Source organism: Pipistrellus hanaki (genome assembly GCF_964339955.1).
Source record: "Pipistrellus hanaki genome assembly, chromosome: X".
NCBI classification, from domain to species: domain Eukaryota; kingdom Metazoa; phylum Chordata; class Mammalia; order Chiroptera; family Vespertilionidae; genus Pipistrellus; species Pipistrellus hanaki.
Genome location: NC_140524.1, coordinates 14133623 through 14153477, shown reverse-complemented (window position 1 = coordinate 14153477; position 19855 = coordinate 14133623). Strand labels below are relative to the sequence as shown.

General features: G+C 38.8%; 1 protein-coding gene across 2 annotated transcripts in view; it reads left to right on the top strand.

Moving 5' to 3' along the window:
* Positions 1-19855, top strand: part of AFF2 (ALF transcription elongation factor 2) — a 510630-nt gene that overhangs the window by 395664 nt on the left and 95111 nt on the right. For both annotated transcript variants that reach the window (XM_084871220.1, XM_084871219.1), the window contains exon 8: positions 11690-11727. In XM_084871220.1, the coding sequence (XP_084727346.1) occupies positions 11690-11727 (38 nt within the window). The remainder of the gene's footprint in view (positions 1-11689; positions 11728-19855) is intronic.

The following is a 19855-nucleotide window of genomic DNA, read 5'->3' as shown; positions in this document are numbered from 1 at the left end:
GTTAGTCCTGGATGAGCTGCCACTTCCCATTGACACCCTGGTTGCAATTTTCCTGAGGACACTTATAATTTAAGGGATGCATGGCTGAGAGAGAAGGGTATAGGTGTGCTCAAGAAAGGGAAAGTGCTATACATTTTTATAGTATATAAAAACCGAATCTTTGCAACTTTGGTGCTTTATCAAGAACAAACACAATTATCTCCCAGGGGTTTACAGTACATTTAATATACAGAATACAATCAGTCCCTCTCCTACTTGAGTCATGGACTTAAAAGCAACTGTAAAATGCACATTTAAATTCCAATGTCTGCCATTCCTGCCTTTTTGCATTTAATATGCCAATGACAAGAACACTGTATTGATAAATAAAACAAAAAATCTAAGATAATTCATTCTGACCGATACAACATTACCTTTTAATGGAAATGTTTAAACAATGTAAAAGTAGATTTTGCACATGGACTTTCTCTCTATATCATTGCATATATACAATCTGCATCTTAGTTTCTCAAGTTGTCATTTTCTGTATTTATCTGGAGAAATGGCATACAATCTGCTGGCCTTGGATCATCTGGGTTTTTAGCATGTATGGAGTGACTTTGTGAAACTGCTGCCACTCTTGGATATTCCTAGTTGATGAGTTGGAAGCTTTGTATGGCAAGCTGCCTTTGATCAGTCATGACTTCCTCAACAAAGGTTATTATTTGAAGGGGGTAAGGGATTGAACTGGAATATCTAAAGTAAGGCAAGATGATAATTTATTTCCCTTAACTGGGTCCAGGAAGCAAGAAGTGGGCACAAGGTTACAGATATTTGCAAATGAAACCTTCTTATAGAGTTTGGGGACTAGTTAAAAGGTTAAAGACCAAAAGAGAATCTGTGTGTAGTAATTTTTCTGTTCTGATAAAATTCACATAACATAAAGCTCGCCATTTTTAAATATACAATCCAGTGACATTTAAAACTTTCACAAGGCTGTGGATCCATCACCAGTTCCAGATTATGTTCATCACCCCAAAAGAAAATCCCACATACATTACGCAGTTACTCCTAATTTCCATATTCCCTCAGCCACTGGAAACTGCTAATCTATATCCTGTCAGTACGGATTTGCTTATTTCATATAAATGAAATCATAAAATATGTGACCTTTTATAACTGGCTTCTTTTACTTATTATAATGTTTTCTAGGTTCATCCATGTTGTAACATGTATCAATACTGCATTCCTTTTTTGTGGCTAAATAATATTATGTTTTATAGATCTACTACCTTTTACTTATCCATTCACCACTTGAACATTTTGGTTGTTTCCACCTTTTAGCTATCTGAGGATTTGTATCTAAGTTTCATTGGAATACATGTTTCAGTTCTTTTGAATTTTATCTTTCATTTTTTTTCAATTCTTCCACCTAAAATTGAAATTGTTGAGTCATATAGTAATTCTATGTTTAACTTATTGAGGGACTGCCAAAATACTTTTCTTTTTAGGCAAAGTAATATAGTACCATGTAGATATTATAGTTAATTTATCTAATCTTAAAACTGGGACCTTCATACTTCTGCAACATCAGCAGTAGTGCTAAGAGCTCCCACTTTTGGAGTTGCTCTTTCTCTGAGCCAGGCATTAAGTCAAGGTTCTCTGTTTCATTTGAACCTTGCAGAAAACGTTAGATGCAAGTTTGGGCCTCTAGTCTAAGCTAAAACATTATGGAATCATTCTATTTGTGGCAGGATGATTGGGAGAAAAGCATACAAACAAATTCATTGGTGCATTAAATCACATCATTGGTTGGAGCTGACATTATACTTAGAAAATTTCCCAGAACCTAGTAGCTACATTCATACAGCCATACTGCAATATAAAGCTATTAGATTTCTAGAGATATCCTCAACTTATCTCACCCATAATCATTGCACCTGGATTCACCTAAGGAGACCCAAATAATTCAGGTTTATGAGTACACACTACTCTTTTTTCAAAAAGCTTCTTCTGGGACCCTATGCTATGGCTTGCAACATAACAAATTCAAAAGGAGTGGATTTCAAATGCATGTATGAAAATGAAATACAGAACCAAGACATGTTAATTTCTAATTTGACATTTAGTCCAAAGTATTTCATAATCAGAACAACCTCCCCTCTCCCTGTCCCCATTGGCACCCCCCCAAAGCAGTATAGCCATGCTAAACAAAAACACCAATAGAATAATTAGGATGTGTTTAAATGCTGAGTATTACTTATTCAAATGGGAAAATGGAGCATGCTTCCCAAATAGTCTCAACTGAGAAAGCAAAATGCAATGGGGAATGTAGAGAGAACACAAACTTTTAATGAATAATTTCAAGGTACTATCACTTCCCCCCCCCCCGAAATTATTCGTTAAAAGTTTGTGTGTTCTCTCTACATTCCCCATTGAATTTTGCTTTCTCATTTGAGACTATTTGGGAAGCAGATATATCTCTGCTGTCTTCCAAGTTGGTGTGTCAGTGCTGGCACAGTATAGGATAGAAAGCAAGGGGATCAGTGTATTACCAAATGGATTATTATCCTGTCTCTGCAGACACTAAGTACAAAACACTGCACCCAAGTCAAACACTGCTCTAGAACATTCCAAAGTCCAATGTCATCTTCAAATGTCTACTTCCCATTCAGGGGTAGGTTCTGAGAGAAAACAAAGGTGAATACAGACTTCCTCTCCTGGGTAGAGTGAGAACTCAGAAAGCAAAAATTAAAACAATAATAAAAATGGTGAACTTGAACTAAAGACCTAAGTGTCTAGAAAATGGAGATAACAATAACAGCTACTTCATTGGGTTATAGTGGTGATTCAATGATTAAGTGAATGAAAATAGGCACAATCATTTGAAAGTATGGTTATCATATAATAAATGTTCACCCCATTTTTACATGATGATGATGACCAGCAGGAGAAGCAGCATCGTACTACTAATAACAATGTAAAATGTCTCCTACTCTTTGAGATTCTATATCAACTACCTTTCCTTTGCTTGTAAGAAATGGGATGTTAAAGAGAGCTGCTTAATTACCTACCTGGAAACTTAATTAACTACCAGTATGTAGCAAACTTGAATGAAAAGATTCTGTCTTGTCTTAACATTTATTAGCTTCTAGTATGTATACCTGGCCATGAGGATTCATAAGTGTAGTCATTAAGAGCATGATTTTTGGAATAGAGAAGCCTGGGCATAAATCCAACTCTATCACACACTAGCTGCATGACTTTGTGCGCCTCACCCAATATCTCTAAGTTTTGGATTTCTCACCAATAAACTATAATAAACCAGTTTTGTCCAATTCATAAGAGTATTGTAAGAGTCAAATGAAGATTGTGTATAAGGAAATGCTTTTAAAGCAATAAGCACTATACAGATGCTGGTTATTCATCCTAATGGCCCCTTAAAATATTAACTTCAGTTTGGCTTTGATGTCCATAGGAATCTGCTAGGAACTGGATTAAATGTCCTAATGGCCCTTCAAAGGCATCCACTAAATGTGAACAACTTTTCCTCCCCTTTGAGACCTGACAAGTTTTAAACCAGACATCCCAGGAAGAAAGGCGAAATTGCCAGTGACACTGCACCAAGTCCTCCAAGGAAATTACATTTATTTATTTATTTATTTATTTATTTATTTATTTATTTATGTATGTATGTATGTATTTATGTATTTATTTATTTATTTATTTTACATGTCTTTAAAAATAGTTTTCTTCCAATGACTGATATGAGTGGAGTGTTGAGTCATGCATTTTTATTATTGTTTTTATTTTTGCTTCCTGAGTTCTCACTCTACCCTGGAGAGAGAGGAAGGCTGTATTCAAATTTGTTTTCTCTCAGGAGCTCCCCTTGAATGGGAAATAGACATTTGAAGATGACATTGGACTGTGGAATGTTCTAGAACAGTGTTTGAATTGGGTGCATTGTTTTGTACTTAGTGTCTGCATAAACATAAGTGTTACAATACATTCTTTGAAAGTTGGATATCAGTAATATGGTTGGGCCCAGCTGGTGTGTCTCAGCAATTGAGTGTTGACCTATGAACCTGTAGGTCACAGTTTGATTCAGTCAGGCACATGTCCTGGTTGCAAGCTCCATCCCCAGTACGGGGTGTGCAGGAGGCAGCTGATCAATGATTCTTATCACTGATGTTTTTATCTCCCTCTACCCTCCTCTCTTAAATCCATAAAAAATATACTATCTAATAAAAAGGGAATATGCTAATTGGCCCTCCTGCCATCCTAAAGATGGCAGCACCCACAACCAATAAGGAGGGAATATGCTAATTGACTTTCCCACCCTCAAAGATGGTGGTGCCCACAGCCAATAAGGAGGTAATATACTAATTGAGTTCCATGCCCTCAAAGATGGCATCTCCCACAGCCCCAATATGGCAGTGCCCAGTCCGTTCAGCCCTGCTGGGGTGACAGGCCTTTCTGTGCACCTGCCCCAAGAGTCCCCAGTCCCCTGAGCCTGCCAGCCACCCAGGGCCAGCCCTAGGTACAGGAAAGCCTCAGATGGTGGCTACCCAGCTGCCCAACTGCTCAGGGCTGGCTGAGGCTGTGCTGCTGGCAGTGGCAGCAGCAGAGGTGTGATGGGTGTCTCCTTCCCCTGATCCACTGGGTTACCTCCTGCCCCTGATGGCTCTCAGACTGTGAGAGGGGGAAGGCCAGGCTGAGGAACCACCCCTTTGAGTGCATGAATTTTCATTCACTGTGCCTCTAGTTTTAAAAATAAAATCATACAGGTGGGATGTGAGGGCTATGTGATGTCAATTAGCCAGCTGACTGAATTTTTACATTTAGATGCTAACCTTGGCATAATATATATATATAAAAAACCCAACCCTGGTCTTCATCCCTATATAAAACTTATTGAATTGCCATTTTAAGCAAGTCATTTAGGGCTAGCAATAATGCTGTGATGAGTCACTGGGTTTTTGTGAGACAATGGCACAATCCAGTAATGCACAGTTCTTGGGAGTTCATAGGTGTAAAGTTCTATGCACATACTAACTTCATAGCCCTGAAACTTCAGTTTTCTTTCCCTTTTTTCAACTTTTCTTTTGGTCAAAATTTTCTTATGTTTCTCAGGATTAAAAGAACCCATGAAAAAGAGGGGTTAAACCTGGAATCAATTTTCATTTACAGCTGAGATTCAGTTATTGATGTTGTGCTTACAGTTCAATAAAAGATCTAAAGATACAGACCTACTGCTTCTCTTTCAATATAAGCAGCCTAATCAGTCTCAAATGTTTTTTTTAACAAATAAATTGTATTGACAGGTATATTAAAATTGCTGTCTTTAAAGTTTTAAGCTATCCACAATTTGACCTATTCCAAAGGCTTCTAGAATGTATGTTGACCACACTTCAGAGCTCCTTCAAGTACATGTTCATAGAACCTGGTAAACATCTGCTTAATATTCCATTGAATGGTATCACGATGATTGATTTACACAGTTCTAAGCATGTAGTCTATTATTATAATCTAGTGACAGGATGGCCTATGATGCTTAGGTTCTGAGGCCAGGTTAGATCTTGGCATGACTCTCTTATGCCTTAATAATCTGACTGGCATTAGAAGCAACAGACTTTAGAAGTATAAAGATCATAACAATATGCATTGTTAGAAACTGCCTTTAGGTCATTTAACATTTATACTGTCTTATTATTAATTTGAATTAGATCAGCATCTTAAATGACTTAATTAGTCCAGTTAGAAATTTAGAAAATGGACACTATGGCTGGAAATGTTCAGTTAGTGACCAGGTTCAGCTAAGATTCTAGATAAAGCTTGAAGCGATATGTTGGTGCTTTAAAAACAACTGAACAATTTGCTTTGAGCACAAAGTTATTCTAATGGGTTGTGCCTGAATACATTGTTATAGGTAGCAACAATGTATACATTTTTATTGAAACCAAGCTTATCTCTCTTTCTGCCTCAGGATTGTCCTGATATCCCTAGAAAAGTGCACTTAATTGAAATTGAAAGCATTTTACTGGGTATATGTGCACATTCAAACTACATGCTAGTAGCAGAGCTGCACCTCAAAGATGTTAACATTCACAGAAAAAAAAAAAACACACGTGTATTTTTAGTTCTTCCCCTACACTTCTTAATTTTATTTGTCTAATGATTACTAATTACCTCAAATAAACAGCTTGCTTTCAAGCTAGTTTCTTGATTTTGGTTTTATAGTTCATTTAATTTTGTTTATTTGTTTGTTTGTTTTCATGGTTACTGTTGGGCAAGCTTACAGGATAGGAAGTTATTTGATAATTGCAAAGGAGATAAATTCCATGCTACTAGACAATCAGAATATTCTGGCAGCTTTGGGATGTGTTCCTTATACCTCTGATGCATGTTGTACTTTGGAAACATAGTAGCCAATTTAAATTCAAGTCCACTTTTATGTTTAAAGTTTGCCAGTGAAAAATATGCAATAAATTTTACTCCTGCTATCAACTGGCTTTTTTGAAGCTGACATGCTCTTGTGACAACAGACACCCTTCCCTGTTGTAATTGTTCCTATTTTTTAGCCACAGTTCTCCCTCCTCATGCTCAACAAGTTGTTACCTCCCCAACATTTTCCTGAATTTCCATTTACTTTGTTCATGAAGGAAAAGCTGGGGAAGGCCTCTTCAGTAATGTTAATATGGTATACACAGCAAGAGTGATCAGCCTGTCAGAGCTATAGAAACAGCAGATGGATTAGGATAAAACCAGGTGCAAAATAACTTTGATAGAGTTTTAATGTAAACAGTTTATCTGTCATTGCTTTTCATTGAAATGCCCCACAAAATGACCCAGTTTGGCTGTGAACGCTGCAGAATGCAGCTGAAAAAAATAATATATTGTCATACTCTATCCAACAATTGCAGGGGTCTTCAAACTAAGGCCCGCGGGCCACATGCGGCCCGCAGAGGAGTCTGATCCGGCCCGCCAGGTTTTTTGGGCAGTGAGCGCAGCCGAGGTGTTACAGTAGGAATTAGTAGTTCATATAGTCCGGCCCTCCAGCTCTCTGCGGGACCGTGATCTGGCCCCCACTTTAAAAAGTTTGAGGACCCCTGAATTAGAGAATGAGTGGATATTTTATTTATTCATTGAGGACAGGAAAGTAAGTAGATGACATATAAGATTAATAGAATAGCATTGGCCTTCATATTCACAAGATTGTGTTCCCTATTTGGCTGTATTAGCATAGAGAATAGATTTATATGAAACTTCTTAGGGCTCATACAATGCGATTTTTAAAATGCTCCAGGCAAGTCTGTGTCTTTTTAGAAACATACATACTGTGTGTTTTTTCATTGTAACTAGGTATTCTACTTTTAGTATCAAATATTTTGATTTCTGACTCCATAGAATGCCTTTATATTACAAACTAAAACTATGCTTTGAGCACACAGAGATGTTGAGAAGCACAAGGTTGTACATATTGTGCTCTTTATAACTGACTAGTAGCCCTGTGCATGAATCCATGTGCCAGTAGCTCTCTGTGAGGCCTGGCTGCTCCATGCCCGCTGCCCAGAGGCTCTCCATGGCCCAGAGGCCCATTCGCGGCCTGGCATGGAATTCTTACCTTGTTGCCGCAGTGATGAAGCAAGCATTCCTCCAGGCTGCTCATGCTGCCTCTCTCAGTGACTACTCCCTTCCCCCCCTGGGACTGGGGGACTCCTGTGGAGCTATGAGGACTGGGCGCCATCATATTTTTTATTGTGATGGAGTGACGGTTAATTTTCATATTACCTTTTTATAAGATAGGATGGCCAGATACTAGCTAATGCTCACTACATTTTGTGAATTATCCATCTATGAGAATTTTGTTATTTTTATTTTCTTAACACGTTTCTCACAATGATATTAATTCAAATATTGGTGAGGGTGTGCTGCTTCCACCAAGAACAAAAAAAAAAAACCTGAAATTATTTTAATCTGTTACTTGATAATAGATAGCTTTCAGGTAGGACAAGTATGACTACAACCTTTATTTTCCACAAAGAACATGTGGAACATATATGGCTCTGTACAGAGGATTCAGAGGATTACAGGGAGAATAGCAGCCACCCCTGGAAACCTGGGGATCACTAACCTAATTTGAATTAAAGTAGTGGAAGGAAAAGGCATCACAATATTTCCCTTTGTCATTGCCTCTGGGTTCAAGGAAGCGACTAGACATTATTGGTCTTTTCTCCTCTCCAATCACCCTACTTGTTTGGTAGAAGCATATTCTTTTCCTTAGGACTCTTCATCACCCCAATTTGGGCCCAAATCCATGACCGAAGCCTGGAGGTTCTGCCTTGGAGTCATTAGCAGCTAAAAAACCTCAGGCAATGTAACGTATGTACGTACATTTATTGGAAGTTTCCAAGTCTTAAGTTTAATCAGGGTTCTAGCATATACTAGTGGAGCAACATGAACATCCTTAGTGAAAGTTGTGTAATAAAGCACTTTGCCAAACTGAAAATATGAGATTTTGAAATTTATGTTCTGGCTTTGAAAATTTTACTAGGGCTTTGGTTCAGTAAAGGAATGCTTTACTCTGTCCCCCAAATATCTGCCATCTGCTGAAAAAGATACCAGGAAGGCTACAAACAACCAGGGCCTTGTCTTTAATGGAAAACAGAATATGTCTTATTATTAAACAGCTGTATTATTTCTTGTATTTATTTAGCAAAATCAAAGGGCATAAGTATAAGCATTATAATTAACAGAAGAGGTATTCACATTTGAAATTAGCTACCACTCCTATGTTAATTATTCAAAATTCAAGTGGATGGATAGATAAAAGCAGCAGACATTGCCAAAATGCATGGGATAACAACATATTTCTCAGATTTATCTCATAGGGATCTTTGAAATATTAGATATAAACATTTTAAACTTGCTAATAAATCTTGTTTCTTCCTAGTGGAAGTGGATTCAGATTCCATATTTAACCTTGAATCACATATGTGTACAAATATGTGTGTATATGTATATATATATATATATATATATATATATGTGTGTGTGTGTGTGTGTGTGTGTGTGTGTGTGTGTATATGTGCATATAGTACACACACATATATATATACACATATGTATATGTAATCATGGTTTCCTTAATAACAGGGAAATGCATCATTAGGTGATTTAATGTTTAAGGACCATGATGACCAAAACAACACATGATTAAATCAAGCACAAGGGAAAATGGTACAATCAAGAGATGCTGCATGTATAAGAATGCTTGCTGTGAGCTGAATAGAGTATACTATTTTATAGTAAATTTTTCTTTATAAGTAAAATGAGTACACTCAAAAATAATTATAAAAACTATAGTATAGTAAATACATAAGCCAGTAACATAATTCTCTATTATTATTATCATGTGTTATGTACAGTGCATGATTGTATTACTATACTTTTAAACGACTGGCAGCACAGTAGGTATGTTTGCTTCAGCATCACCACAAACATATGAGTAATGTGTTGTGCTACAATGTTACAATGGCTATGAGGTCAATAGAGGAAAGGAATTTTTCAGCTCAATTATAATCTTATGCCATCATTGACTTAACTGCTGTTAAGTGCTACAAATATGACTGTAACCTACCTTATAAAAGAGCAATATGCAAATTAACCACCACTTCGCTAAAGCCACACCCACCAGCCACGCCCACCATCCAATCAGATAGGGTATGTAAATTAACCCCAGCCAAGATGGCTACAGCCACAGACAGCAGTTGAGAGTCTTGGATTTCCCCGGCAACAGAAGCCAAGTTTTCCACACACCCTGGCCAGCCTAGGCCTCCACTCAAGGCTACAAAGTTTCAATTGTAGAAGGTAAATAAATTCCAGATACCAGGGCCTCCATTTGGATTGCCAGGGGACATGGCTGGCCTGAAAACCACCACAGGCCCCTCACCCAGGCCACCCCACACCCTAAGGGAACCCCACCCTGATACAGGACACCCTTTAGGGAAAACTAGCTGGCCCCCACCCATGCACCATGTCTCTATCCTAGCTAATAAAAGAATAATATGCAGATTGACCATCACTCCAACACACATGATGGTTACCCCCATGTGTCAAAGATCTTGCCCCCATGTGGACACAAGATGGCCACCACAAGATGGCCAGCAGGGGAGAGCAGTTGGGAGGGACCAGGCCTGCAAGGGAGGGCAGTTGGAGGCAATCAAGCCTGCAGGGGAGGGCCGTTAGGGGTGGCCAGGCTGGCAGAGTAGGGAAATTGGGGGCAAACAGGCAGGTAGGGGAGCAGTTAGACATCAATCAGGCTGGCATGGGAGTGGTTAGGTGGTACCAGGCTGGCAGCAGAAGCTATCAGGAAGGCAGGCAAGTGAGCAGTTGAGAGCCAGCAGTTCTGGATTGTGAGAGAGATGTCCAACTAGGCTGAGGGACATACATCACCTTGCACGAATTTCATGGACCGGGCTTCTAGTATTAAATATTATTCTATAGCCTCAAAAAGTCTAGGCAAGTACAAGTTTGGTTCTTATTATCTAATTATGCTTCAAAAGTATGAAAAAAAAGTCATACTAAAACCTAAAACCTCCAGATTCTTAAACAGTTTGATAGACTATAGTCATTCTATCATCATCACCCCCAGCTGTGTTGCTTAGCAACATTTTAATTCCAAAATAATTGAAGGAAATGTAATCCCTGTGGAGAGGAAAACAGAAATCAGAAGGCTATTAACAGATGATCTGAGTTGTTTCTTCTAATATACTGTGAAGATCACTATCTCTTTTCCTGAATGATAAATGAACTATATACAGATCAATGAGTTCAGCAATAAACTTGAACTAGATTTCATGTCTGAGGCAGTGCAGGCCAAGAGGCCCAGAGATTTTTTCATTTCAATGATTTGGTGTGTTTTCTTTTTTCTTTTTCTTTTTTAAAATATATTTTATTGATTTTTTACAGAGAGAAGGGAGAGAGATGGAGAGTTAGAAACATCGATGAGAGGGAATCATCCATCAGCTGCCTCCTGCACATCCCCTACCGGGGATGTGCGCGCCACCAATGTACATGAATTGAACCTGGGACCTTTCAGTCTGCAGGCCGATGCTCTATCCACTGAGCCAAACCGGTTTCAGCTGGTGTGTTTTCTTAAAGGTTCCACTGGAGTACAATGATCTAAGCATTCTGTCATCCCTTGTCCTTTTGTAATGTCTGCTAATAAAAATTATCTTAGAAATGGATATGTTAGCCTTTTTGTCACCATGCAGGTGCAGTCAGGTGTCAGTAGTAATGCATGGTAAGTGACTCCCTACCACAGATGCAGATGCTTTGCATCTATCACCCCTCCTGTCATAAAAACTAAAGAAGGACCACACAGGGGAATATTATTGATAGAATGAAAAGGCTGGAAGGGGAGAATCCTCTTGTGAATCTAAGCATTACTCCTATGGTCACGGCTGAACTTTCCAGGCAGCCCTGACAATGCCCACCTGTGTCTGAAAGATGTACTTAGGAATGTAACCATGTTCCCTGGAAGGGTAAAATTGCTTCCTGTGTCTACAGTCTGCTTATCTCCAGCAGCCTGCTTCAGTTAGCTCTCTTTATCTTTCTGAAGAACATTTTATGTTGTTTATTGTTTTGGTAACTAGTTGCAAAGGTTATGCTTGCTAATGTCTAATTGCATTTTTCCTTCTGTTTACAGGCTGTTGAAAAGGCAAAACCTAAGAATAATCCTGTGAAGTAAGTTATTTTTTTTATTAGTTGAAAATTGTAATTTGAATAGACTCCATGCATTTGAAAAAATAGTCATAAATGAGACCTTGGATTTTGAGTTAATCTCCATTCATGACAATTTAAAAACAACAAAAAACACACAAACAAAAATACCTCCAATAAATCAGGACCAGCATTTTTAGGATGTGTGTGTGTGTGTGTGTGTGTGTGTGTGTGTGTGTGTGTTTATTTCTTCCTGTGGTCGTTATCCCAAAGTGTCCTAAATTGTGTCCAGTTTACATAAATTAATACGTGCCATCCATGAGTAACTGCCAAATACTATTATAATCATATTCAATGCATAGTGCTTTGAGTCTTTGGGTTTTTCACATGCTAAAAAGCTTAAATTTGAATTGCAAATCTTGGACCAATGACAGAGATGTAAATAGCTGAAAATGGGCCAAGTGTTTTCCAGCCATGAGGGGGAGGTTCGGCACCTTGGCATCAAGGCCTCATGACTCTGTTTATGAAAAACTCATGTACTATATTTAACTATCAGTTTTTCTAGCTAACAGATAGTTATTTCTAAGGTGTTTTATGGTATACTCTTTAATTATAAAGAAGGTGTAGGACAGTCTTTTAAATATAGACATCCTGTCATTCCAGAAGGGAGACTTTCAAATTAAGAAGGGTATGTCTTGTCATTTGGGTTCCTGACATCCGATTGCAGTGTTGTTTCACACCAGTCCTCCTAGTCATGTGGCCTAGAGAAAGAAGATCTGCTATATCTGCTGGGTTACTATAGGTCTGGTAATATCATATCTTTAGGAACTATGTGTTAACTTATCTCTGCTAACTTCCATTATGGTGGGTACCCGATATAGAAAAGAAGAGTGCATTTACTTCTAATAGTTCCTGGAAGAATGAATCAGTTAATACCAATGACAAGAAGGCTGTTTGCATTTTGGAAAATAATTAACTGTTTCAAGTTACTAGGGTAGTGTTTAGCATAGTGTTAAATGTAAATTCTAATTCTTTTTCCAAAAGGTTTGATGTACTTTTATTTTCAAGTTGAATTTTTCTTAAGCCACAGAATATTCCTTGTTGGGATTCTGTAGCCTTTGGGACATCTGTAATCTAGAAATGTATTATGCTGTAATCATCCTTTGGAAGTAGTTTTAGATGCTGCATTTTTCTCTGGGTGTTCAGTTGGGGATTTAATCTTCTCTGCAGCCTGATTTCTTTCCTATCTATGTCCAGAAGGCTTCTGTGCTGTAAGCCCATAACAGGTGAGCTTCATGAATTAGAGCATGGTGCTAATGAGGCCAAGGCAAGGACTGTAGTCCCTGAGGGAGCCATCAGTAATCTTTCCCCTAATATGACTGCATGTGCCCCTCTTTGGTCTACCCACATGCAGATGTGCCCCCCAGGTCAAAAGGGATTGGACAAGTGCTGGAGGCATGTACATATAGGTTGTCGATAGGACAAACACCTCCAAATTCAATCCCTCTCAATAGGAAGTGAGTCCCAACCTCCATCTTGGCATATACAAGATTGCCCATTGGTAGTGTGTGGAGCTGCATTAGATCATAATCTAGTGGCTGGAAAGTAGGATTGTTTTTTTCCCTGCTCCTTGTGAGGATTTAATCCTACAAATAATCACATTTTTACTAGAGGCCAGGTGCATGAAATTTGTGCATGGGGGTGGGAGTATTTCCATCACTTGGGCCCAGAGATAAACTGTTCATCAGTTTAGGCCTGGTGGGATTAGGCCTAAATGGGCAGTCGGACATCCCTCTCACAATCCAGGACTGCTGGTTCTCTACTCCTCACCTGCCTGCCTACCTGATTGCCCCTAACTGCTTTTGCCTGCTAGACTGATCACCCCCTAGCCACTCCCCTGCCAGCCTGATTGATGCCTAACTGCTCCCCTGCTGGCCTGATTGCCCCCAAATGCCCTCTCCTGCTGGCCTGGTCACCCCCAACTGCCCTCTCCTGTAGGCCTGGTTGCCCCCATCCCTTGCAGGCCTGCCCCACCCCAACTTCCATCCCCTGCCAGCCTTGTCACCTCCAACTGCCCTCCTTTGACAGCCTGGTATCCTCTAGCTGCTCTTCCCTGCTGGCCTAGCCCCCACAATGCCCTCCCCTGCAGGCTTGCTCCCCCCAACAGCCCTTCCCTGCAGTCAAGGGCCCCTTCCAACTGCCCTCTCCTGCAGGCCTGATTGCCCCCAACCGCCCTCCCTTGCAGGCCTGGTCCCTCCCAACTGCCCTCCCTTTTTTACCTGATCGCCCACAACTGCCCTCCCCTACTGGCTATCTTATGTCCACATAGGGGTGGCCATCTTTGACCACATTGGGGTGGCCATCCTGTGTGTTGGAGTGACAGTCAATTTGCATATTACTCTTTTATTATATAGTATGTGCTCTTATTAATTTACAGTGCAACTCTATCTAAGTCTGTCACTTTAAGGAATATTCTAAAGAAAAAAACAGGAAAACTAAAAGAGCCAAATAATTTGTAATAAAATATGTAGATTTATACTTTTAAATATATTTAAAAATCTGCTTAGTAATAAGCCCACATCACAGACATCTGGTAGAGGCTTAGAATTGTCTTCTAATTTGATTAGATACTGTTCTCAGTGTGAGTTTGGGTGTCCTGTTACACTGGGACTCACAATATGTAACTTACTTGCCTAGCCACAACCATTGGAGCACATTAAGTAAAGAAGTCTACTCAATTCAGGGACAGAAATTCCAAAGCTGGGCTCAATTACACAGCCTGACAGCAGAGCAGAAGTGGAGTTTTAAAATGTTTTATGTATAGTGGTTCTCTTTTCATTTCTTCTGTCTGCCAGAGAATTTCAGTTATACACAGTACACAGGGAAATTAAATAGAGTAAGGGTTCAATACATGTACTCTGAATGAATGAACAAGTAAACAAATTGGATATATCCCAGAGAACAGTCCTTACAGGATCCTGGTCTGGATGTTTAATGAGACTGGTGGCTCTACACTAGTGGAGTACCAGATAAGAAGGGCCAATTTGTTCTAACTAACCAAGTTGTTCAGTCTCTTATTATTGAATCATGCCACATGTAAAATAGTCACATGTTGCTCTAGTTCTAGCTCTTCTGCCTCTGATTAGTTACTGGCTCGATTTGTTTTACGCAAGAATTAACAATAGTGTGGGAAGGCTTGGGGAGGGGAAGGGAACAGGGTCAAAAAGGGACATCTATAATACATTCAACAATAAAGATAAAATAATTAACATTTGATTGTTTAAGCATATAGTCTTGCTGAAAAAGTAGAGGCATCATTTATAGTTAAAGTATGAACACACATTGGTGAAGATTATTTTATGTGCAATTGGATATCATCCTCATGTGCAATATTTGGCAGATGGTTGAAAAAAATTTAAAAAAAGAAGAATATTTTGTCACATGTGAAAATTACAAAAGTTCAACTTTCAGTGTCTACCAAAAAAGTTTTATTGTCACACAGCTACATTAATTTGTTTACATACTGCCCATGGCTCCTTTTGTGCTATAGTAGCAGAGTTGAGTAGTTGCAAGAGAGATTATACAAAGCCAAAAATATATACTATGTGTCCCTTTACTGGATAATTTTGCTGACCCCTGCTCTAGTTGGTCAGGTAGAAAATGGCACAGATTTAAACTCTTCCATGACTGTAAAGCTTAAACTATCAACCATTTCTCTTTCTGCACTTTAAAACATTGAGTAGGTATTCGCTGAGCCCTTATCATTTGTTTTGGAATTTGTAAGGCTGATGTACCATCTAATTCTCATTCAGTGAAGAGAGATCACTCTTAAATCACTATCTTTGAAAGTTGTTATGGATATAAGATCCATTAACAAGGAAGTGATGCCCCATAAACCAGTGAACATATAGCTATAGCATACTGCTAGTTTGCCAAGTTGTGTGTAGATGGATATATTGAAAAAGTAAATGCATTTTCTAAAATTCTGTTGTTTCCCAAGATCTAACTAAGGCTAAGTACACTTTCATTAGATAATGGTAAATGATTCACAATATCCATCTATTTTGTATATTTTCCTGTCTAAAGGTTGAAATTCCCCTCCTTATTTCTCAACTATTTGTTCAGTTTATTTTTAATACCCTCATGATTGCAAGTTTCTTTCATCACCATAGGGAGATTGTAGTACACATTAATTACACTCCATATAAAAGAAATTAAATTTATGCTTATTTAATGTAATCACATAATACACTCAAATACACTAATGACTTTACCTTGAAACATTAAATATTACCTTTGAGAGTAAGAATCAAAATTGAATGTTCTTAAGATCAGTTATCAGGGAAAGAGATTCTGGGGTATTTTTCAGCCTATTAGAATCATGCCTGTATCAAAGCTTGGTTAGTAGGTTCAAACCATGGATCTTTAATGTGTCACAGAGACTTTCACTTGGATATACAGGTTCTGCAGCAATTATATCCAAATATTCATTGTGACAACAGGTCTGAGAGATATACAGATTTCTTCTACCATATGTGACTCATCACATGCATTAAAAAAAAATTCTGTTTTTAAGACACTAGAGGCCCAGTGCATAAAAATTCATGCACTGGAGTTGGGTGGGGAGGGGTCCCCTCAGTCTGGTCTCCCCCCTATTGCAGTCTGGGAGCCCTCAGGGGCAGGAAATGACCTGGAAATCAAGAGAAGGCAACACCCCCATCACATCTCTGCTGCTGCCACTGCCGGCAGTGCAAGCCTGAGCCAGCCCTGGTTACCTGAGCCTCGTGTGGCCCTGGGCAGCTGGGCAGCCACCATCCAAGGGTTGCCTGCACCTCAGGCTGGCTCTGGGTGGCTGGGTGACTGAGGGGACTGTGGGACTCTGGAGGCAGGTGTGTGGCAAGGCCAGGCCAACCTGGGGGCAGGCCCGGCCTTGCCATGTACCTGCCACCCTGGCTGGGTTGAGAAGACTGGGTGCTGCTATCTTGTGGCTGTGGGCACTGCCATCTCTGAGGACATGGAAGTAAATTAGCATATTCCCTACTTATTGGTTGTGGATGCCACACATTTGAGGGTAGGGCAGTCAATTAGCATATTCCCTCCCTATTGGCTGTGGGTGCCGCCATCTTTGTGATGGCATGAGGGAGGGTCAATTAGCATATTCCCTCTTTATTAGATAAGATATATGATAGTACACTTCTGCAAATGTGAATTGCTTTTGGCTAAAAGTCATGCACTAATAAGTTGACTTGAATCTAACTGAGGTTGACAGCTGTTACCATAAGAAAGAGGGGGGGGGGAGAGAGAGAGAGAGAGAGAGAGAGAGAGAGAGAGAGAGAGAGAGAGAGAGAGATGTCAAGCATAAAATAAGAATCCACTCTGCTTACGAAATTACAACTTTACTTAAGAACGGATCTATCAAACCTCAGAGGGAAGGTAGGAGAGGGTGGGGGTGAGGGGGAGATGTCAAGCAAAAGACTTTTATGCATGCAAATAACCTAACCAATGGACACAGACAACAAGGGGTTGAGGATATGAGTGGGGGGATGGGGGATAATGGGGGAATAAGGACACATATGTAACAACTTAATCAAAAAAGAAATTTTGAAAAAGAGCAGATCTATTTTATAGATATTGTTATTTCATTATTGAAAATGGCAAATAGCCACAAATATTTTCCTGACCACGATTTGTGAATTATTAATTTATTTGCTGAACTAATATTTATTGAGAATCTATAGCATTCCCAGAACTGTGATAGATGATGAGGAAATTAAAATATATCTGACAGGGGTCTTACCCTCGGGGAGTTTAGAGTCCAGTAGAAGAGAGATAATCGGTTTTCAAAGAACTAAAAACAAAATAGAGATATGTTTGTTAAGTGAGGTACTGATAAGTATGAGGGAAACTCTAAGGACAGAAAGTGCTTCTAGTTTTCACTATTGGAGAAGGCGAGGAAGAACAGGAGACATTAGCACCAGGACTTTAAAGACTGCTGGATTGAGACACTGGTGCTGAGGTAGTAGGCAGTGAAAGGTCAGATTGGAAATCAAGGCTTAGTAGTGGAGATTTAGGATTCTCAGAGTGTATCTAGTTGAAAGAGATTAGCTTAGTACAGTCAAATACCATTGAAGAGCTCTGATTTATTATTGTGAATCATCAATTTATGCCCTAATTTTTAAGCATAAGCAGAGTTCATAGACCTAGGTTCTAGTTCTAAATTTAACACTAGTTTGTAGTATGAAATTGGACACATTCTTTCATTTCTATACACCCTAGCTAGATAATTTATAAGGTTCTTCTACCTCTTAAAAAAAAACTAAAGCTTGAAATCCTGTTTTATAGTTATTCTTATTTTAGGACATATTTGATGTTAAAATTTGATGTAGCTGCATACAAGCACATACATTAAACATTGCAGATATAATACATATATGTTTGTACACACATAATTTCTTCCCCCCTTATTTCTCCTTATATATCTGTGAAATGAAAGACAAGAAGCCACATAATTACAGTTTTAAATAGCTATATTATATAAAAGATAGTGTGGCTCTAAAGGCATTTAGCTTTTTAGATAACCCCTTAGGGCAAAAGGTAATTTTGCTTTTAGAATCTGTATTTCTTGTGAAGCTTTGGACACAAGCATTTCACATGCATGTAGAATGTCGCTGGGATCACCACATCCTCTCAGAATGATCAGTCAATGGATTCAGTTCTGTGTTCCACTACACACTAGTCTTGTGAGTTGTCTCCTTTAAGAAAAAAAGGCTTCAACACCACAGAGACTTGGTATTACACTATCACCTCTTTTTCCTGCAGCTCTCCTTTGCACATTTACATAATGCAGGCTTAAATTAGTCCTATAGAAAGAGATCTGTTTAACTTTGTCTTATCCAAGATTTCCCAAATGTGTTTGACCAGGGGGCACCTTTATCCAGCATGGTATTTTATGGAACAAAAAATTGGATGCTCAAGTCCATGTGAAATAAAATGACACATAGAGATCTGGACTCACAGTTTTGAGAAACTTAGGGCTGAATAACTTATGTCCAGTCTCTATAAGAGTATTAGAAGTGAGCAGATTATTTAAAAAGTTAACCATGGAAAGAAAGAAAAAATTCCCCAAGTATGAAATTATATAATGTCTCCTGTGTCTCTTTTAAATGGTCATACTCAATGATTTACATGAATTACAAATGGCATGAAGAACAATCATCAATTATTTTAGGGCATATTTAGGAGTAGGCCATTCTGAATGAGACCCTTGAAGCCAACAGTCCCAATAAGCCTCAGAAGAGCAGTGAGTAAGCTACATTGCCAACTCGTTTCAGTGAGGCATCCAAACCAGTGTACTCCCTACATCAACAAAAATAGTCAGTCTCTAATCAGCTGTGGCCATTTTAAGGGTAGTTGAAGCAAATATAGGAATAAGCCTTCTGTCTAATACAATTGCATAAAAATAAATTGTGCCCTGCCCTAGCCAATTTGACTCAGTGGATAGAGCATAGGCCTGCAGACTGAAGGGTCCCCAGTCAGATTCCAGTCAAGGGCACACACCAGGGTTGCAGACTCGATCCCCTAGTTGGGGGCATGCAGGAGGCAGTCGATCAATGATCCTCTCTCATCTCTCTCCCTTCCTCTCTGAAATCAATAAAAATATATATTTATAAAAATAAATTAATGAATAAATAAATAAATACATTGTGCCCTTTATGTTGCCCAGATAGCTATATTCAGATGCAGAAAGTTCTAGCAATCATCTTCACAGCTAATGAAACTTGCACAAATTTCTGGTCACCCTCCATTTCATAGGTAATTGGAATTGCATCATCTAGGCAGTCTCAGGTGAGACAACTAAGGTCCAGAAAGCAGACTGCTCAGGAACCTAATATTCTAGAAATTCTCTCACTTTGAACTCACTGACTCATTACCATCAATTCTTAAGACACACATGTTCACTTTCAATACCCATAAACTTGCTTTGTTTTTAATATAATATTTATTATCTAACATTATATAACTTTATGTTTGTTTTGTTAAAATATGGCATCGAATGTTTTAAAATGTTGAGTTAAGTTTGCAGGCACTTTAAAAATTATGCCAACTATAATTTATATTAACTTTATATCTAAAACAAAAAGAGTATCTTCAA